General features: G+C 33.6%; 1 protein-coding gene across 6 annotated transcripts in view; it reads left to right on the forward strand.

Moving 5' to 3' along the window:
• Nucleotides 1-15,781, forward strand: part of LOC119638011 (tyrosine-protein kinase Abl) — a 102,584-nt gene extending 86,803 nt beyond the window's left edge. For 5 of the 6 annotated variants that reach the window (XM_038034527.1, XM_038034526.1, XM_038034530.1 and 2 more), the window contains 7 exons: nucleotides 7,234-7,768; nucleotides 9,434-9,849; nucleotides 10,134-10,720; nucleotides 11,066-11,273; nucleotides 11,370-11,490; nucleotides 11,544-11,683; nucleotides 12,566-15,781. In XM_038034527.1, the coding sequence (XP_037890455.1) occupies nucleotides 7,234-7,768; nucleotides 9,434-9,849; nucleotides 10,134-10,720; nucleotides 11,066-11,273; nucleotides 11,370-11,490; nucleotides 11,544-11,683; nucleotides 12,566-15,501 (4,943 nt within the window). In that variant the 3' untranslated portion in view covers nucleotides 15,502-15,781. The remainder of the gene's footprint in view (nucleotides 1-7,233; nucleotides 7,769-9,433; nucleotides 9,850-10,133; nucleotides 10,721-11,065; nucleotides 11,274-11,369; nucleotides 11,491-11,543; nucleotides 11,684-12,565) is intronic. The other variant, XM_038034529.1, reaches the window with a different exon arrangement.
• Nucleotides 15,782-23,439: the final 7,658 nt, after the last annotated feature.

The raw sequence follows: 23,439 nt of genomic DNA on the forward strand, positions 1-23,439 counted from the left end.
AACAGACGAAATGAAATCATATCAATCCAAGCGGCTGCTTATTATCTCAGCAAATTCGGATAGGCAGACCTTGATGGGTAGACGTAACAGATATCTTCACAGCCAATCATCTGCGTTTCTCTTTTCTCTTACAATTGCCGTTATTACACGAGTTTGTCGTTTTATCTAGGGCAGCCTTTTGGATAGAACCTTGTACGTCAAAGCTGTGTTCGTGAAAAATGAATCAATTCTGCTTTTCCGAGGGAGAGCACTCCTATAAAATAATCATTTGATATCACAATCAAGATTGTAGACGTTCGAATAATTATCGATTGATTGCTAAAGACATTTTTAACAAATATCTCAGACATATGTACGTAAATTCCTCTCAACCGATTATATTTATTTCAACTGTTGATTCTCCTCATCGACGTCTCCAGCTGAACAATGTTAAAATTGAATGTGTCTCTTGCATCTCCCGCTTGCAAGCATATTGACCTAATGTATGGTACACCGAAAATGTTCTATTCTATATACCAAAATCCATCTATCTCTTCATGCTAGATGAAACTTAGTTCGTGTCCTTCTTTTGTCACATATCTTATATTCCCCAAAATCTTGTATCTACCCCTTCTGAAGCCACTGTCAATTGCAAAAAACAGTTAACTTCATTGCCAGTTTTGTGTACAATATCAGGCGTAGCTATAATATTTCATTACATGTTCAAAGGTTTCTTAGGCGCACATTCATTGACTTTGTTAAATGACGTAATTTAGTTACATTTCATACTGCAATAAGGACAGGCATTTTCCTTTTTTTTACTACGTCACAAATTCAGGTTCTTGTAGTTTACATGAAATCACCAAAACTATATTCCTAGAATCCGTAGGATAATCTTTAAAATGTCTTTTGTGGTGCGATTGGCTTGCTATTGGAAATGTTTACCTTTCGAACTCCGCATTTTCTCGCATTCTAAGAATGTCCTTCCTCTTAAACTTTTCGACAATTTTGGTGGCCATTTGTAAATACTACAGCCAATACAACCACTACATGCGCAAACATGTACAGGTTGATAGCGAAGCTAAAATGAGTTGGCGTCAATGTGGTTCGCTTGAAGCTCGCTATATATTCCTTACTTTATTTACTTATAGCATATTTGGCTGGTGCAGCCGACTCCAGTATGACTACACTTATCTATTGGTATGTAAAATACATATATAAAATTGTAACTTAAGTACCTTAAAGTAACATTCCGGATTGACCTACTGTGCTATACTTGTGAATCGTTTTCACCCCAAATGGGTTTGTACCGTGTTTTCTTCGTCGTAAATAAATAAATATGCATTTGCATTGCCCACAATCTCAGTCTCAATAGAACCGTTCTGTTTGAGTTTTTTTTTTTTTTTTTTCATATAAACAGGTTCACAACTGTTCTGCCACGAACGTTGCATATAAATAATTAATATAAATAATTCCAATTTTGTTGACATGATTTGATATTTATGCGTGTAAGTGTATGTTGTTATAAGAGAACATTTGGAAAGATTGAGCGACATTTAAAAGTATTGCAACCGATTTTCTAATTCATTCAAATTACATTTTTGATACCTTACCTTGAAAATTCAATTATATTGAATTGACATTTGAAATGCATATCAAATTGTGAGAATTGTGATTTTGATGGAAACTATATTTTATATATTTGTAAAAATTAATGAATCCTAATGATGAAGAAAGGCGATGTTATTCAGTTCACAATTTCATGAACTTATGAGCCAATTATCCGAGATCTTGTAAATTCATCAACATCCAAAAGTGTATATTTATATATATTTATTCGATCGTTCGCAATTATTTATCAAATTCCCGTAAATGTAATCCAGCAACGACAAAATGAAATTTATTGCCCTGTATAGTTTTAAAAATAAAGTGAAAGTATGGTAAAGTATGAAATTGGAAAGGAATTAAGCTAGAAATATTATACATTTCTGTTATGTTTATATATATGTACATTTATGTATGTGCATCTAAAATTGAGCCGTAAGCAGATCTGGGGAAGATTTCATGGAATAATGAACTTATTTTCGAAACCAATACTTTCGACGATTGACGTTAGTCTTTCCTACTTTAATCGCGGTAATTCTCATTTCTCAGTTAGTATTCAGAGTAACACATGTAAAAAGAAGTGACGTGGATGGGCCTGAACGAGAGGAGAAATTTCTTATTTAATTCAAATGGTGCATATATATGGATCAATTCGAACCATTTTCAATAGCGTTCGCTCTTGAATCAAATCAACGAAAAATTTGAAAAATTGCGACTTGTAGCTTGAACACAAATTTACTTGTACAGACAATACTTCACGAAGAAAATTATATCACAATAGTAATTTAGCATAAAAAAATTAAATATACCAAACTGAGACCTGCACGTCCCCTCTTTTGGATCGTATCCTAATACGGATTTTCACGAAAATTGACCCTTTGTAGAGCAGAAAAGTCTAAATTGTAATATATGGTGATGAAAATTGACCCATAATGTTGTAGGAATTTCATACAAAAATGAACTCTACAAAATTTGGAGCATCTTCGCCTATTTTAGCGCTCTGACCCCTATCTAACGGTTAAAATTGCACTACATTAGGTTGCGTTTTGGGCTCGATTTTCTATAAATACGCACTTGAAAAATTTACCTTTATATGGAAACAAGACTAAAATAAAAACTATTTTTTTTTAGAATAAATTCAGAACTATGTTAGATAATGTGGTACAGGGTAAATAATGGTCGTCTTTGCCCGACTACAATTTTGTTACTTGTTTTTATTTTATCGTATTAGACGATAAAAGCATTGAAAGTAATTTGCTTTTCCCAATTTTTACGCATCTCCATCTCTAATAAGGTTAGGTATTCTTTACAACCATTAATTATATCAAACATGTGCGTAACTGTAGTTTACTTGATTTACTTGTTGAACATGCTACTTGGCAGCAATTTTATGGTCAACTCGATAGTAAGAAAAATGTATACTTTATCGACTGCCGTAATCAAATATAAATCTAAAGACATAAAAATTACGATCGAGTTCACTCGATATCGATGTATGATAAACCGGCCCAAGGTTCCCTAGTCAGATAGCAGGTTAGATTAATCTTTCAAAAAAGGGTTAGCCGGTCAAAACTGACATAAATGACGATTCAGATTTTTTATATAAAAAATTTTGTAAATGTTGCTGCATGATAAGAAATCCAGAAACTAGTAATAAAATTTAATAAAAAGAGAACTCGGCACCTAACTAGCCAAATCTTAGGATTTACAATTACGTGCAAAACTTACAAAATTTTTACGTTAACGGATGGTTAATAAGCGAAACGTGTGTTCAACTTACAAAATAATCGAAATGTCATAAAGAAAACAATTCGTTGGTTAATATTGTCCGCATTCTCTAGTTACCGACTGCGAGAAATATTTTGAAGATCGTAATCAAGAGCAATGCAAGCGAACGACTAGCAAATGTGTTCTTTAGTGTTCTTTTCCTCATTGAACAAAATTAGGAAATTGTCGTCTTCACATTAATTATATATTTAGGAAAGATATAATTGCTACTTTGCTCCAATACATTACATTAAGGAAATTCAAAAAATATTATTTAAAAACAATTAATTACATCTTTCTCTCTCTTCTCTCTTCTCTCTTCACTTACTCTCTCTCACTCTCTCTTGTACGGGATACTAATAATTCTATTGAAAATGATAGCTGTCCGCAAGCATCCCACTTTATTTAATGGAATGCGATTATGAAAAACCAGCAAGCAAAATGTACAAACACGTACAAGGGTGGCAGACATTAATGGTTATAGTAACATCAACAAACACCAGCAAAACCATGCCCGAAACTATTCCCTGCACACGCCACGTTATAATAAATACAAATCTGTCTCTTGCGAAATACTTTAGTAAGAGAGAGAGAGAGAGAGCTTGTTTACACACAAATACAAATTAATGATAAAAAACATATGGAACACGGAAAAACATTAATGAAACGGCTATACTTTAACAAAAACCACGCCAACTAACGAACACCAACTAACAAAAACGGTTACTACTATAGCGACCAATTGTTACAAATAAATATGAATGCACTTGAAACAGGAGGAGAGTAAATATAAAAAAGAAATGTGGAAATAACAGCAACTTCAAGCAAACGTACAAATACAGAGTACCTATGGTAGAATAACTATTTGAAAACAAAAAAAAAAGAACGGAAACATATATTAGTCTTACGGCGAATATTTAATACCCATCACCATTGGAAATTAACACGTTAGAAATGCAAAATATTTTATTAAAAGCGGGCATGTTAGTTAGCTAGTCAGGTTAAGAGGGGCCAAATTTTTTTACACTGGTTTCACGCTGGTATTTTTTTACTCAGTAAAAGACAATTTACAGCGTTTTGTCTAATGATGTGGCTTTACGTAAGTCATAACCGTCTTAAAACTTGATCTATGACCATCAATTAAGATGTCCGTATATGTCAAATTTCAACTTCTCAATTTTCACGGCCAACAGAGCGCATATATATGGACGACGAATACAGATAGAGACAATTAAATATTCATCATAAACATAAATACAAACGTCCCGTTCTTAACATGGTGCTTGTAAAGCACGATCACGATACACTAAGATACAACATTTGTAAGCATTGTAATACGGTTTCGATACTACACGGTACAAATTTTTTGTTTGATTTATGTTATATCTGAGCATAAATTATGTTATCCTATAGGATATCTTAGTTTCAATAAAAAAAAAAATATATGAAAAAGTTTCCTATAACACGATTTCAATAAAACACATTACAAATTACTCATGCTAAGCGAGCTATGCCTTTTCTTGGTTGCTAATGGTCATTCAACTTTCAATGCAATATTCATTTCTTTGGTCTAAATAAATTACAATAATAATGACAAAGAAAGAAGAAGAAAGGATTGTGTCGGACTGATATTTCTGGGTGTGTTATATATTCGCAAATCTCACATTCTTGAGAGTATGTATAAAGAAGCATTGAGTAAAAAGTTCTATTCAGCTTTTAAAAAAATTTGATTTTGCCTGCGGTAGTCGCTAGAATACAGAAGATATTCGACTATAAGATGGGAATATGAACGTTATTGAGAATATCGTATATCGTACAGCAGGTCCCATAGATAATTAATTGCCTAAGCAAAAAGTCATATTAATTACATTCCAAATCCGCTTGAGTGGCCCAGTAAGCAAGAGTCTCGACTATCAACTCAATGGTCGTGGGTTCAAATCTCAAGTGCGGTAGAGTTCTTAATAAAGCTGAAAACCTTAGATGGTAGTGCTTTAAGACTTTAGTCTTAGAATTTATTCTCTGGCTAAATTTATAATAAATAATAATTACATTCCATTTTATTACGCCCACCTAGGGGATATTTTAGATTTGCCAAATATTCCTAATTGGCATAGCGTACACGCCACACATTATATGCTTGAGGAAATGCTCTATCTGCATGAATAGTCAAATGTCATTTGGTCGTTTCTGTAAAGGCACAAACTTGATCCGCAATCTTTTCCTCACCCATTCACTCATAAATTTACCCATAATTGGTGGGGACCGTACAATTATAGTGTGTTTTTCTTTTCTACCTAAAGCCTTTAACCTTTAAATTTATTCTTAAATTTGTGTTAATATCGTCGCAATTGATTTGAAAATTTGCATAAATCTGGAAAATGGAATTACTTTACTAATTATAATTATATACACGACATATGCGACTTGTGAAGTGTGTTACTCACAACGTATTGATGCAGATTTGCTTCAAATATAATAGGATTTCTTCCCTGTTTTTATTTATTATTATTATTATTTATTATTTTAATTTTAGACTAATGAATTGAATTCTTAGACTAAAAGAAGAGACATCGAGCACTAGCAACACAGGCTATCGGCTCTAATTTAAATAAATGGATATTAGATAATAAGCTTAGTAGTATTAATAAAGTAAAATATTGAATTGATATTCTGTTCTGAAGTTGATTGTAGAATGTTCAAAGGGTTAATCGTTCCAAATGCAATACTTCTAGCCAAGGAAAAGTTGAGGCAGTCGCAGAGAATGTGCTTTATAGTAAGAGTTTGTCCCTGTTTTTAAAATGCAAAATATTTGAGAATCATTATGAATTTTGTATTAAGGTATATAAACCAATTTGATACTTGAATTTTGAAGTAGATAGTAGGATTTATGAACACATCTACTAAGTGAAGTCCATACTGCGTCGCAAATGTATTCACAAATTTTGTATACTCCACGATGAAGAGCATAAAAAAAAACAATAAAACAGAGGTAATGTAGACGAAGCAAAAATAGAAGAAGAAGAAAAAGAGAAATTTGTAATATGCTTTAATAGTTTCAAGGTAATTTCTGTGTGAGAGAAATAACTGAAATAGGAAGCAAGGTGAACAACACAAAGGCTTGCATTGCGAACAACTAAGTCTCAAATGGCGAGTCAAAGTCCATAGACTGCAGTGCAAAGGTAGTAAGTAAGCATTTAGGCATGAGAAATATCAAAGGGAATTTGCGGTCTATACGAATAAAAAATAAAAAAAGTAAATAATGTAAAGAAAGTAAATTTAAATGAGAATAAAATGTAAACTAAATTTTTTTTATTTTTACTATGACTTTTTTTTTTTTTTTTAGACGATGAGTTGCTTTGTTAGTTGACTGGTTGGTTGGTTGTCTAGCTGGCTGACTGTTTATGGTATAGGAATTTTAAATGAGAGTTCCTTGTCTTTTTGTGTGGCTGCGCTTGGCTCTCTCTACATTTTTAATCATTCCTCTCATTTATAGATATACATATGCATGCATTTGAAACCGGCTAAAATAACTTACTTCGAACTCTCGACTCCTCGACTCTTATACATATATATATTTATATGTATATATGATCGTACATAAATTATGAAACATACAAAGGTATAAATCCTCGACGATTTCTTTTATGCACTGTACCTTTTTTGTCTGTGTTATGATGTGTGTTCATTCATTGATGAAATACATTATGCACAAGACCTGATATAGTGTCGACAAGGCTATTGTAAAACTACATGTATACCTTTATATATGTTTATATTCGTAAAAAGAATAAAACATTCCTCTTTTAAGGCAAATATAATTTATTGATCTTCTCTTTTTACATCGTATTCCACTTCTTTTTTTGTTTTGTTTTAAAATTTCAGAAGCGCTTTTGCAGTCGCGACCTCTGCCTCACATACCGGCTGGTACTGCTTTACTAGCAGAATCCGCTGATCTGCTTGGTCAAGGTCAAGATATGATCTCTTTGCACACCACTACACAAGCGCACAGTCAAAGTCATAGTTCAACGACATCCGGTTTTGAATCAACCCATCGTTGGACTTCCAAAGAGAATCTACTAGCACCCGGTCCCGAAGAGGATGATCCACAATTATTTGTAGCTTTATATGATTTTCAGGCCGGAGGTGAAAATCAATTGAGTTTGAAAAAAGGTGAACAAGTTCGTATATTATCCTATAATAAATCGGGCGAGTGGTGTGAAGCTCATTCCGATTCCGGCAATGTCGGTTGGGTACCATCAAATTATGTAACTCCACTGAATTCCCTTGAAAAACATTCCTGGTATCACGGGCCAATATCAAGAAATGCAGCCGAATATCTTCTAAGTTCAGGGATTAATGGCAGTTTCTTAGTACGTGAAAGTGAAAGTTCTCCTGGACAACGAAGTATTAGTTTACGGTTTGTATATTGAGCATCATTTTTTTTTTCATTAACATTATATAGTAATAATATTCTTCTGTTATTAAATAACGAACGCATCTCAATATACGTAAAGAAAGCTTAACTTTGCTATAATTAACACCAATTAATGTAGGAATAATGTGAGATGTTAAGATTGAAAGTTATTTTAAGTACGACTTAAGTAAATCGCGCATATTAAGCAAAATTGTTTTGGTAGACTGAAAAATCCGATATTGAGATTGCGTGATAGACATCATTTAGGTTTCGGCAAACAACTCTGAACGGGTTACACAACTCATAATTATATTTACATTGACTCATATTGATGAACATAAAGTGCCTAGATAAGCGATTGGGGACATTAAAGCTTATCTCATTAGGTAATGTGGACGAATTGATAGTACCATTAATTAATTTAATTAAGAAGACGATGCTAAGAATAAATCTACGTTTCTGAATCCATTTTCAATAAAGAAGCAAAAAGACAAGCTGGCTCCAACTCAAATTCCTAGGGGCAAATAACAAAAATTCCTTTTGAACGGATTCAATTGAATCTACATAACATTTATATGTACATGATCCCACAACAGAGGCACATCCAAGTATTGGTCTAACTGAGCACATGTGTAGCCCTCTTGTAATGTAAGGATTCTTAAGCTCTATGGACCACCTCTTAATGAAACTTACCAAGGACCCAGCTTTACTTAAAGAGAGCTCAATATGCAAATTAAACCGTAGTCTTCGGTTGAATAGAATGCCCAAATCGATGAACGAATCTACGTTTCCTAAATTGTCTGAATCAATGAAATACTCAGTAGTGAATGACTTCCTCATTGAGAAAGAGAGATTTTTGCATTTTTTTAGATTTAATTTCATAAAATTTAACGGCCAGCAAGTAACCAAATTATTTAAGTCAATTTGAAGTTGATACGATTGCGATTCCAAGGAGAAGGAAGAAAACAGTTTAATATCGTCAGCGTACGGGGAAATTCATCCTGGATGATGAAGTTAAACAGAAACCTAAATGATCTGTTATGCAGATAGGAGCATATTTGTTTATCGATCAGAGATTACACAAATTGACGAAAAGTATATTAGATCTCGCCACCAGGGCAATACTGATTTTTTCGTTTCTCCGGTCAATTGGCTAAAGTTACTGCGGCTTGGGCGCTTACTGCTCATACAAATGTTTAGATTTAAAAATTTCATTGTATGGAAGAGGAAGAACAACCAATAAAGGTTGCAAGTAGAAGAAAGAATGTCTTTAAACTTTCTTTCCTAAACAAACTGACTTCAAAATTTTACCGATTTTAGCTACAATTTATATCAGCAAAGCTCGAATCACTATACTTTACATGCATAATCAAAAGCGAGCTATACTTACTTATATAAAATGTAACTAAAACGAAATTTGAATTATATGGATTTCCAAATTATATTCCACTATATGCAGGTGTGATAACTTTACAACCTACCAGCGATAGAAAATTTTAAAATAATTTAAGTAAAATTATGATTCTCTTTAATTAAAAGCTTTCTTTATCTTAAGCATAAGTTGATCTTTATATCTTCTATATCTCTTTTGTTTATAAAACCTTCAATTATTTTAATATAAATTAATATTCTTTGCTTTGCCTCATTATTCAACAACAAAAAAAAAAGTTATGAAGGCCGCGTTTATCATTATCGCATTTCTGAAGATCCGGATGGCAAAGTTTTTGTGACAGCTGAAGCTAAGTTCAATACATTAGCTGAACTAGTACATCATCACAGCGTACCCCACGAAGGTCATGGTTTAATTACACCGCTTCTCTATCCAGCACCAAAACAAAATAAACCAACAGTATTCCCATTAAGTCCAGAACCGGACGAGTGGGAGATATGTCGTACGGACATTGTAATGAAGCATAAATTGGGCGGAGGTCAATATGGCGAAGTATACGAAGCGATATGGAAACGTTATGGCAATACGGTGGCAGTTAAAACTCTCAAAGAGGATACCATGGCCCTTAAGGACTTTCTGGAAGAGGCAGCCATTATGAAAGAAATGAAGCATCCAAATTTAGTGCAACTAATTGGTAAGTTAATGATGATAAGGACAGTACCAATGTTATGACCAATAGCGTGGTCACTTTTTTAATGGAACGCCATAGATAAGAGAACGAAAGAAAATGAAACATCAATGTATCAAGTTTCCCTAACTACAATTTGCAAAGCGATAATAGAAAGCAATAAAGTTTTATTTAAGTTAAGAAGAATAACGAGTTTTTTTTATTGCTCTGTGCTTTATGTAAGCTTGCAATAATTGATGTTAAATTAAATATCCTTTGATTTTTTAATTTTTTTTTTATTTTTGTTTAAGGTGTTTGCACTCGTGAACCGCCGTTTTACATAATCACCGAATTCATGTCGCATGGCAATTTACTGGATTTTTTACGCTCAGCAGGTCGTGAGACTTTAGATGCTGTCGCCTTATTGTACATGGCCACACAAATAGCTTCGGGAATGAGCTATTTAGAATCGCGTAATTATATACATCGCGATTTGGCAGCGCGTAATTGTTTAGTGGGGGACAACAAGCTTGTAAAAGTAGCAGACTTCGGCTTAGCTCGGCTGATGCGTGATGACACCTACACGGCTCATGCAGGTGCCAAATTCCCCATTAAATGGACCGCCCCCGAGGGATTAGCTTACAATAAGTTTAGCACCAAATCAGATGTATGGGCTTTCGGGGTGCTCCTTTGGGAAATTGCCACATACGGCATGTCACCCTATCCGGGTATAGATCTTACGGATGTTTTTCATAAGCTGGAGAAAGGTTATCGGATGGAAAGGCCGCCCGGTTGCCCGCCCGAAGTATATGATTTGATGCGTCAGTGTTGGCAGTGGAATGCGTCCGAGAGGCCAACATTTAAAAGCATACATCATGCTTTGGAACATATGTTTCAGGTGGGTGAAATGTGGGAAATTGGTTTTGATGGTGGTGATGGTGGTGGTGGTGGTGGTGTTGGTGATAGTGTTGATGGTGGTGGTGGTGTTGGTGGTAATGATGTTGGTGACATTGGTGTTGGTCTTGGTGAAATTGATGACTACGATGATGACGGTGATGACGAATATGAATACGAAGATGATGGCATTGAGCTTTGATTTGAATTTAGTCCGCTAAGTGATGAAAGTCATGGCTATACTAAAATTTATCAACAAAATAGATATAGTATAGAAAACAAGACAACAACTAATTTACCCCTAAATAATAATAATGGACATGAACGTCTGATTTTCTTCGATCTGCAGGAATCATCGATTACTGAAGCGGTCGAGAAGCAATTAAAAGCCACGACAGCGACAAGCACTGCCGGACAAAGTTTGACACCGCAAATGGCGAAAAAGGGGATAGGAGGTGGCAGTAGTGGCTGTAGCGGTGGCGGTGGTGGCGGCGGTAGTGGTGGAGCTCTCACGCCAGGTGGTCATCACGATCAGCAAGCGAGCACACCCATGTCTGGTGAGTGTTTCCCAAAATAAATAAATAGATAAATAATTAAAACGTATCACACTGACAGGAAATTGACAAATTATATGAAAATCTTAATATTTTTAGAAACTGGTTCCACTTCAACTAAACTGAGTACATTTTCCAGTCAGGGTAAGGGTAACGTGCAAATGCGTCGAACCACCAATAAACAGGGCAAACAGGCACCAGCACCACCCAAAAGAACCAGGTATCGATTTTATTTCTTTGCCTTCCTTTTTCATAAATAAAGATTAATTTTAGAAAACAATTTCTCATTTGCAGCCTCCTCTCCACTAGCCGTGATAGTACGTATCGTGACGATGATAATACTGCTGCTAGTTCCTCTAATAATTCTTCATTGCGTCACTTGAATGACGATAATGCGTTGCATTCAACAAACGGTAAAACTGTTTACAAATCGTTCACCTTAAGTAGAAATTGTAAATCCCACAGTAATTACGCTTCTACCTTCAATTACCACAACAGCGACAATTATAGTCAAAGACTTTCTAAACAAATTCAAAATTGTAACAACAAAAGCAACAACACAAATATTGTTCGCCTATCTCCTCCCCGGGAACAAGAACAAGAACAGCAACAAACAGGGTTTTCCATTAAAAAATCCTCATCTTGCAGTAGCTTTCTAGTTGATATTTTTTTTCGAGGTATATTTTTCCATATATTTTTTTTTTTTTTTGTTCTTAAACATTTCAGAAGAGTGCAGTAAGAAATCGAACACAGTTTCTAACATTTCGCTCTAATCGTAGACCCTAACTGTAACTGGCATTATAATGGCTTCTTACTGCTTCTTATAATTTTTTCTTTTAACTACTCACACTGCATTTACCTGTAAGCTGCCTTTGAATTAAATTAATCTCTAACCACGCGTAACTTTTCGAAAACGTACAGCGTTTTGCTACGTAAAGCGTTATCCGAAACAAGCCGTTATCTAAATTTAAATGCATTGTTTATTATTTTAGTTCGATTCCATGTCTGGTCTTTATTGTTCAATTAAAAAGAACTGAAAGTTTATCTTCGCAGATATTTTCCAAATGATGAAAATGGGTGGTAATGGTGAACGGATAATGGTTAATTTTTGAACGACCTTTGCTAAAAAAACGTTGAGTTTTCATAAAAACATTAACACACTTTTCTTTGCTTTTTCTATCTTGTAAAACTTGGGCTGCTTAACATTATTATAATTAGAAATTTTTTTATCTAACAACTTCTTTTCTATTTTTATTGTAACGCTTATGATGTGTCACATTTTTCCTTCTCCGCAGGTCTGACACGTGATATTAATAATTTGGCACATCGCTATGATTCGGAAAATGATAACACAACTGGGGACCATACCGACACGGATCATACTGGGGACAGTCTGGAACAAAATATTTCTTCCAACCACGTGAAAATGCAACATTCAATGCATGGCAACAACATCGGACCTCGAGGCAACCAATCTCACTCATCTTTTAAGCGGCCAACACCGGTAATGGGCAATCGTGGCCTAGAGACTAGGCAAAGTAAAAGGTCTCAACACTCGGCTGTTAGACAAGAAACAAATAATTTAAATCCTGGACCTGGAAGTGGACCCAATGTTAGTGGCGGAGCTATCACACATCCCATACAAGTTGGAGCGTTGGAAGTGATGAACGTAAAGCGTGTCGTAAACCGTTATGGTACTTTACCCAAAGTTCAGCGTATCGGTCAATTTTTAGACAGTTTAGAAGATAATTCTGAAACACCGTCGCCACCAGCCTCAACTCAATTGACCAATACCAACAATACAGGGACCAATGGTCACATAGGACGTCAAGCTATAAACAATTTAGCTACAAAATCAGCAAATGCTATACCTCCACCGGCTCCATTACCACAGCAGATGATACGCAGCAATTCTTCGGGCGGAGTTACCATGCAAAATAGTGCCAGTGCCAGTTTGAATAAATTGCAACGCCACCGTACAGCCACAGACGGTAGTATGATGACATTTAGTTCTTTCCGTGGCAGTAACAACAATCAATCTCCGAAACGTAATCAGCAGCCAGCTTTAGCTAATTTGGAATTTCCACCACCACCGCTAGATTTACCCCCTCCGCCCGAAGAATTCGAAAATATGCCACCGCCACCGCCACCAGCACCGGAATGCGATTTGCCAGCTCCTCCACTGATCAGCTACACTATGTCCAATACAGCTAAAAAAACCAGTTGTAACGACGTATCGAATACTGCTCCCAGTGTAGAAGAAGCCAGTTCACGGTTTGGAGTGTCGTTACGTAAACGTGAACCCTCCACTGACTCTTGTAGCTCTTTGGGGACGCCACAAGACACTAATAATAGTAATTACAATTCTCATCATCAAGAATTAACCATGAAAGAAAAATTAATGGCTGAAATTAAAGATCGTCAAGCTAAAGAAATAGCCAATGGCGTCAGCCTAAGCGGTGGAAATATACAAAATGGCAATTCTACTGCCGATCCCGTCTCAGTACTTGTCAGTGAATTGGCGGAAAGCATGAACTTGCCTAAACAAAAGACAATGAATGTAGTTGCTAATCAGAAGTCTTCACAAGAAACTGGCTGCACAGCGAGTGCAGCTACTGCTAATAACTTTAAAGCTCAGTTGAAAAAAGTGGAACCGAAAAAATTGCCTACTCCTACAATTAAAACTGAAAACCAAACCAATATAATTGATTTTAAAGCACACCTGCGTAAAGTTGAAACAAAGGCTGATTCTATGAAAACGTCTGGAGGCGACAGCAAAGACATCAAGAAGGAATCAATCAACACTTTGCAACGTCGCGAGGAGAAAAAATTTGCTTGTACCCCGACAACGACAGCAACATCAGCAACAACAGCAACAGCAGCAGCAATATCTACTACCATACAAAAGACTGATATTAAAACCATTGATACCAATAATGCCAATTGTTCAAATCCGGAAATACAGCAACAAAATCAAAACAATGAATCAACGAGTGGAGAACGCGATGGAAAACGCCGAAGCACAGGTAGTATTAGTAGCTTAAAGAAATTATGGGAACAGACAGGCACTGCAAATAGCACACAAACGCCTGATTATGCCTGCACTCAAAACATGCCGGCACAAGGCGGAAGCAATACTGTCAATGCACAGTTATCCCCTAAATATGGTTTAAAATCCAACAACACAGCAGTAGTCGTCACCCCTACCACTACCAATATACAACATCATCACCAGCAAACATCGCAACCAATTCAGCAGCAACGTTTTCCTAACACTACCAGCATTACATTATCTTCAAATATCGGGAACAGCATGCCACCAATATCACCAAGGAACCTTAGCAATACACATACAACCAATATTAATAGTATGAACTCAAATTCCAATACAAATAAACCCCCACCAGCTGCACCGCCACCACCACCACCACCAACATCCATTCACACAAAAAATCATACCTCAAATAGTAGTATCACCAATAAATCTAACACGAACACCATCACCATTAGCTCAACCCCTACAACCAACACATCACATTTAATGAACTCTATTTCCACGCAACTCTTCACAGAACTAACCACCGCCATTACCAACAATACCAATAATATTAAGCCGAGTTCTAACACTGTAACAGATACTGGTGAGCCGGACCCGATGATGACACAATCATTATTTGTGGAGAATTCGAATAGTAGCAACAGCGGCAACAAACTAAGTAATTCAACCATTAATCAATGCGCGATCAACAGTAAACCAGCTGTACCACTGAAACCCACCAAACTTACCATTTATGCTACACCGGTTGGTCAAAAGATAGAAAGATCGAGTGGCGGAAATACAGTTATAAACGAAATGAATTCGACTACTTCGGCAACTACTGCCTTAACTACTACTCCACTGAACTCTATGCAAATCTCACGTGAAAGCATTTTGGAATTAGTCAGCCTACTGGAGGGCCATCTTAAACATCCCGTTAATAGTATTACGGCGTCCCAATGGTTACAATTAAGTGATAAATTGAATATTTTGCAAAATTCCTGTGTAATATTTGCCGATAACGAGTGCATGCCGCCACATTCCAAATTTCATTTTCGCGAATTGGTAACACGCGTCGAAACTCAATCACAAAGTTTACGGTCTGCCGGCAGCAAAAACGTTCAGGACAATGAACGTTTAGTCACAGAAGTCGGTCAATCGCTGAAACAGATAACCAATGCATTACACAGGTAAATATTAAGAAACGGGGCGGGCGGGGAATTGTGGCTGGACTCGGAGGGCAATTTCATTAAACGCAATAAATAAATTCATACAGATCTATATACATATATATGTGTAGATATACATATATCTATGGATACATACGTTTATGTACGTTATGCAGATATGTATATAAGCATACATGCATCCAAATGATGTGACTGCGTGTGAACCTCTGAGCCTACACTGCACGCACGCACACATGCATGCATACATATATATATATATGCATACATACATAGATACACACACACACACACACATATATATATATATATATATATATATATATATACATGCGTGCATACATACATATATATGTACGTGCATGCATACACACACATACATATATACGCAATATCCAGAGAATCATCTACCAATTAAAAATGACATAAAAACCACAATTTTTATGGATAGCAAGAATTTTTTTCATAAAGTTCTTATCAAAAATAAAATTAAGCTTAAAAAATAATCTCATATTAATACTAAAAAATAATAAATAAGTAGAATATATATTTCTGAATGATTAAGAGAACAACAAAAATAAAAACATTATTTTCTATAATCTAGTCACATAAAGCAACAAAAACAAAAAATATATTTAATTAAAAACAAAAATTAAGTAGATTTCATAAAGAATTATCTTAAAAGAAAAAATAATTATATAAAATCCATATCTATCCTAGCAATAGTAGTCTGACATATATGACACACAAACATCAGTACACATACTTACACGAACAAGTATATGTATACAGCAAAACATATACATTCATTCACGGACACGTAGACCCGTACATAGACTCATATGATAGGCATTTATATACACAAAACACACACACATCCCATACCACATATACCAAACTATTCATACATAAATTATTTTTATTATTACTCTAACATTTAAGATTAATATTATTTTTTTTTTCAAACAATTTCCTAAAAAAACATTTTATTCAATTAAGGCATAATATAGTGTTTGTAAACTAAAATACATATAAACACTTTTTTCAAATTATATTTATAGCGATTATTACTTTTTTACAATTATCTTTACATATATAATAACATTTTTTTAATTCCTCCTCAAGCCAAATTATGATATATTTTATGATACAAAAATAAAAACGACTTCAATGATATTATTATACAATTTTGTAAAATGTTTTTAATCAAAAAAATATATATATGTATACATATATGAATATATATATATATATATTGTTTTTTCTAATTTTCAGACTGACTTATCATTTTATTTATTTGTTGTATATTTATTTATATTAAAAATTTTCAAACTTTCAAATAGTCCTCCGATATCGATTATCACATAGAACTCAAGCGATTAGCATAATAAGAACAAAAACTTAATAGATCTCCCGTTTATACAAACTGGCGGATCTTTCACCAATAAAATTACAAGTATGCGAGTATAGCAAGCACAAAAGCTGTATTTTCTATTTCTGTTTGTTGTAATGGTTATTTATTTCAATTAAAATTTTAGAGATTGCGACAACATTTTAAGAAACTATATTTTAGTCGTGAATGTGGTAAACAACGTGCATTTTCAAAACCACAGAGTCTTACAAAATTCACACGACGTACGAAGAGATCTGATGAGAGATACCGATGAATTCAAACAAGTTTGCAAATATTCACTGCGGAAACATTGATCTTTGAAACGCTCCTCGGCTTTCCACTGCTAAAACCAATCAAATCAAGACTTGAAACTTGATTTTAAAATCAATATACGATTTTCAAAATCAATTCTTAGCACTTAGATGACAAGCCTCCATGGGCGATTGCGGAAAATAAGAACTTATTTTCATACTTCAGACCTATCGCATTTAAAGAAAGTTTTAAGAATGTAACTTAAGGAAACAATTAAAAACAGAGATTGGTCAATAATATGTAGATTATGTATGGTCCGTGAAGCTTTTTTCTGGATACTGAAGACCTTTATATATATACATATATATATATATATATTATTATTATTTTTTTTTTTTGCATTTTTGTGCTGTCGGATCATACACAGAATGTAATCAAATGCTAATTTTTATCGTTCCATCTGCTGGGACTTTTAAGTAACGAGCAAAAAATCTTATCTGATCGCGGACAAAGAACAACAATAATAAAAACTAAAGCTTCTTTCAAGTACATATATTTTTTTACATGCATTTAACTAGCGAACCTTAATGGTTTTGTTAATTATTTTAGCCAATTTAACCAAATTAGCTTAATTCTTAAAGTATTAATGTAATTTAAAAGTATCATAGTTTAGGAGAAGAAACGGAGAGAAGACCCCAAAATCCTCAAGACACAAAATTGGGACCAAATAATTTCCTTTGCTGGTCTAGATATTTATCTAATATACACGCTGTCGGGTCGAACAAAGTTATCCATCCAATGCTTTCAATTTCTTATGAACGTAAGCGACCAGCATGTCACTGGAGGATTTGTTAAGAAGAAAATATAACTGCTGATCAAATGATCATTGCTTGGCCTGATCAAATAACGAAACTTTACAATGGTATGATTCTGTCTCTGCCTTGCTTTAAACATAAGTGAAACGCTTAATTGCTCTAATTTATCTCAATTGTAGCATCACATGACTCAATAGTTAACATTGTCCGTTGAAAAAGAAAAATGTGCCTTGATAACCGTGATTCGATTAGCTAATTTTAAATCTGTTTTTGTATAGGGCTTCAAGTGTACCGATTCCTATTAATAATGGCGTGGTTTACATTACCCATAATAATGATGGGCTTTGGACTTTAGTTTAACGTGGTTTAGTAAGAACTTCTTAATCCAAAACGAAACCATAAGAACCGAAACATATAAAACTGAAGATAAATGTCCTTAAATGGGTACACAGCAATGTGGCGACCGTCTTTATAAAAATATCTACCACTTGCCACCACCAAAAAAAAAAGAAAAAACGACAAGAAAGTTACAATTTTTCCTATGTGCGCATACTTCGACTGTAAATTCCCTATTATGTGGGCCTTTTCTCTTTCTAAGCTCGCGCTTCCATTATTACGTTTCATGGTCTCACACACAATCTTCTTTTTCTGCCAATAAGAGAGGAAAGCAAAAAAAAAAAAAGTTAAGAAACACAATAAATTCCTATACGATTTTAAGTTGAACCAAATTGAATAATCGCTCTATACCGAATCCTAACTACCATACACTAGCGCGGTTGCACTTTTAAGTTAGGTGCTAAACAAAAACTAAGAATTTTATCCGTGTAAAAAACCTCGTCGCCATATAGAGATTCAGTTTATTATATAAGAGCGATTGTATGGGAGAAGATTCGCGAGATACCATACCATTCAAATTTTCCACATTTATTTAAGAAGCTAAGAAGCTTTTTTTTTATATCCTAGATCACTCGTGGCACAAGAGTATATTAAGTTTGTGCAGATATGGGCAATACCCAAGAGGGCCTGAGACATACTCATATTTTATTATAGTGAGCTTGTTCGTCCCTCTCACCACCTATCTGTTTTGTTTTCTTGTATTCAACCTTTAGATGCTTCGATGAAATTTGGAAACACTGACATGTTTTGCTCCAAGCACAAACGCTATTGAAAGTAGTTAGGATCGACCACTTCCTTCTTCTTTTTACATATTTTTGTCAAGAAATGTTAAGAAGAAAGACTATTTTCATATGAAAACTTTTCAGAATAGAATACCATACATGAAGTAGAATACTGATTCGTCCTTGGTTCAAAACATGTTACCGCCAAATTTCTTCAAAGCATTCAGAACTTTAGTTTTTGAATTGATCGATAAATAAAAATGTGGCCAAATCACTCTGTGTATGATATGCCACCGCGAAAATTTAACTTACTCCATACCACGGGTGGTATGGGATTTTTAAAAAAATGAAATGAAGGACTACGTCTGATTTCTTTATATGTGTTAACTATTAAAAAACCTTGATCGTAGTAACCCGAAAAACGTGATCACAAGAAAATATCTGGTCGCACACCAAGACGGCACAGTCAAAAAATAAGAACAAGTGAAAACACTATAGGCTAAATACCCCATTCCAATTCGTTTAATGTAGTCGTTTATATAACGATCTTTTAAAATAAAAGTTTATAGATGGGTTGGTCGAAAAAGTACTCCGATCCGAATTATTTTGAATAGCGTTCCTCCTTGGGCCAAAATATGCCACTGTACCACATTTTATCAAAATATTTCGCAAATCGTGACCTACAGGATAAACACAAGGAAATGAGACAGACAGACAGATGGACAGAAAAGCTTAACCGGATGCAAAAAGTGATTCGGACTCGATCGGCTTAATAAAAGGTGGGTCTATCTCAAGTCCTGTTCTGAAAGTTCTGAAAGTTGCATACATCCATGCACACTTTTTATATATAGCCTTGTACGACAAGTGCTCTAGGATATAACGAGAGAAAACAGACATAATTTTCTCTTTTGAAGAACAAATTTACTGGCAGTAGTCCCAAAATTGTTGCGATCCTGTTACCTTATCCAAACAATTTGTCAACATTCAAGGTTCAACTCAACTTGCTGTATACATAATATTTCACAAAATTTTCCACTGAACTTGCATTTACTTATCACACTAATTAAGTTTTTTTGTTGTGTATAATCGTTTAATTTTTTTTTTTTTGAAAGTAATTACAAAAAAACACAATTTACATCATATCTTTTGGAGGGAATTTTGTCAATCTGTTGCTTAAGTGGCACGTATACAAATTTCCATTTTTTTATTTTTTTTGGTATCTTCAAAACATTTTGCTGTTTTCTCTTTTCTTTCATAACATTTTTAATCACATTCTGTATTTTTTTCCTCTCAAATTTTCATAATAAACACGCAGAACGTACAATTTATCCGAAATCATTCTTTATTGCACATTACAAATCAAACATTTACACAACATCCAAAGATATTAGAGTTACAAAAAAATAGATAAAAAAAGAAACAATAATTTACAAAAAATTATTTATAAACTCATAATCATAAGTACATATGAATAAACATATAAATGACATCATAAATAAGTTAGTCAATGGGTAGTTTTGATGTAGTGTATAAGATAAAAAAAATAAATAAAGAAAATCCCTCTCTCGGTATTGTGCAGCATTTTTAGAGTTATAAATAAATTTAAAAACAAAAAAAACTTATTTTTATAAAGAAATAAATAGTGTATGTATGTATGTATATATTTATATATATATATATATATATACATATATATATATACATGTATATGTATATATATATATAAATATATACATATTATTAACCGCTTTTTAGACCAAACAATTTATTGTAATTTAAACGGAACTTAGAAAAAAAAAAACGAAAACCAAAATATAAGATACATACTTCTATGTATTAATTTTCCTTCAGTGGCTCAATAAATAACGCAACGCATTTCTTTCGTTTATTTAAAATATTTATAAAGAATACAAAAGCAAATAATAATAAAATCAACTAAATATAAAAAAACATAAAACAAAAGCAAGAAATAGAAATAAATTCCAAGAATTTCGTTTAATTAGAAATCATAGCATATAATATATGTGTATGGCTCTTACTTACTATTACGAAATGAGAAAATACAAATCTCCACATACTTATACATACATATTAAATATTTATATACTACATTGTAGAATGTTAGTAAGATATATTACTTATAAGTTTAAGTTTATTTTCCGAGTCCCGACATCAACCAAAAAATAGTTTTCTAACGTTTTCTGTTTCTACTTCTACCTCTTTTATTTTTGCCCAATTACTTTATCATAAAGTAGCTCATCGGGTTTACTATACAACGTTACACGAGTGTATGGAGTGGATTTCTAAACAATTTTAAGTAAACGGGTTTATTGCTCTGCCTATTTATAAATATAAATAGAGGTGCAGTGATAATGTTCAGAAATTATAATTTGTCTCGGACCATAAATAGCAAGTTATAACTAAGAAAAAAAGAAGAAAATTAAAAAGACAATCTTCGGTTTAGGACGAATTTTGAATACTTATTAAATTAAACATCATGAGTGGAAAGCAATATAAAGAAAAAACACATAAGGACATTGTAATCGGGCAAGGTCGGCCATTATTATGCTATAGATAGGACATTCTCGCTAAGTGCAGGCGCAAATTTCATTTAATGTACAACACTTGGAAATTTTGTTACCGAATCATGTAAAGACATAAAGTACGTACATATTCTTTTGTGATGACCGTAAAAAAAATGAACGGACCAATAATAATTGATAAAGTTAAACTTCAAAAATTCCTTATAACTCATTAATAGCAACCGCATTTAAAAGGAGCGTTATTAATCAAAAGGTAAGAGTCGATCCTACAAAGTAGAAGAGCAAGTCCATTCGTCTGTAAATGTCAATATTTAAGAGAATAAAATTTAAATTCCTATAAATTTCCTTTACCGAAGATTTCTATTATGTTAAAACAAGTAAAAACATTATGGTCAGGTAAGGCAGACTATTAGATATCCTACATCGCTTCGCTTAGTACAGTTATTCACTTGTTTTGGTGATACTAAAACAAAATTTATACATTAGTTTCATGAAAAATCGTTTATTGGAGGATACCCAAACCTCACAAAACGTGTTGCAAATGTTTACAAACTTAATTTAATTCCTAAAAAGTTTATTACTTTTCAGTCCCGATCATAAAAATTCACTATCGATAATTTTTTTGATATATTGGTCCAATTTTCATCATCAAATAGTAAAGGCCTACTATCAATGAGAAACTTTTAACGGATTGGGGCCCAAAAAATTGACCCATGTGGTTCCAATTTGACCCAATTAATTTTTATATTAAGTTACTATCAAATTACATCAAATTACTATAATGAATTCTTCATTATAAAACATTAACAATTACGCGTTTTTGGCAAATGAGAGCTCACATTTCCTGAGAATCCTTATATGCTTTAGTATCAAAAAAGAGACCTACGTGGTCTAAATTCGGAAAGGTTGATTTTTTCTTTCAATTTACTATTATGAACCAATTTTTAAAATATTAAAAATAATGCCTTTTTACTATACAAAAGATTCGGTTTTCGTAGGAATAGTTATATGAGACGAGGCTGAAACAATTGCCACAACCGAACGAAATTTTTCATACTAATTTAGAATGTCGAAATACTATTACTAAGCGACCCTTGTCGAAACATTTTACAAATTATAACTTTTTTTCTCTATGACGGCGTTATCTACCGAGCGATCGAAAAAGTGAATCGGTCCGAACTACTTTCAACAGCGCTCGTCCTTGGGTTAAAGCACGCTAATATACCTCAAAAGTTAGGATGTATAGCTTGACCACAAAATACATGTACAAACAGAAGCATAGAGGGACAAACAAGTTAAGATGGTTATAATAAAGGGTGAGTCTATCTTAAGCGCTTTTGGGTATTACATACGTTTGCTTTATCTTAGTATACCCAGTACCAGAAGTGATTTAATTTATAAAAAGAAATTATCACGGACTTGTGTGAATCGAAACTATTAATATCCACAAATAACTAATTTTTGATATTTGATAATGGAATAGAAAGAAAGTCGATTCACTCAATATAACGAGCCGATGGCGTATATATTTCAAATCATACTCTTTTATGTTTTACAGCATTTTCTTTGCAAATCCACAAATTGAAAATCGTACTTTTGGATAATTGTGTGCGACTTTTGCGCATGAATTAATGCCAACTTGAAAGCTTTTAATTTTTTGCAGTTTTTAGATCATAATTTCAAAAGAAGAATGAAAACTATCAATATTTTGGATGTGATAAAAAAACAAAAAAAAAAATGTAGTATCGAGCTTATCTTTCAAAGTAAAGTTTTGAGGCCATCGTCATGGTTTGAGCAAATGGACGAGCAACAAACTATAAATCG

The sequence above is a fragment of the Glossina fuscipes genome, unplaced genomic scaffold (assembly GCF_014805625.2).
Source record: "Glossina fuscipes isolate IAEA_lab_2018 unplaced genomic scaffold, Yale_Gfus_2 61, whole genome shotgun sequence".
In the NCBI taxonomy this organism is placed as follows: domain Eukaryota; kingdom Metazoa; phylum Arthropoda; class Insecta; order Diptera; family Glossinidae; genus Glossina; species Glossina fuscipes.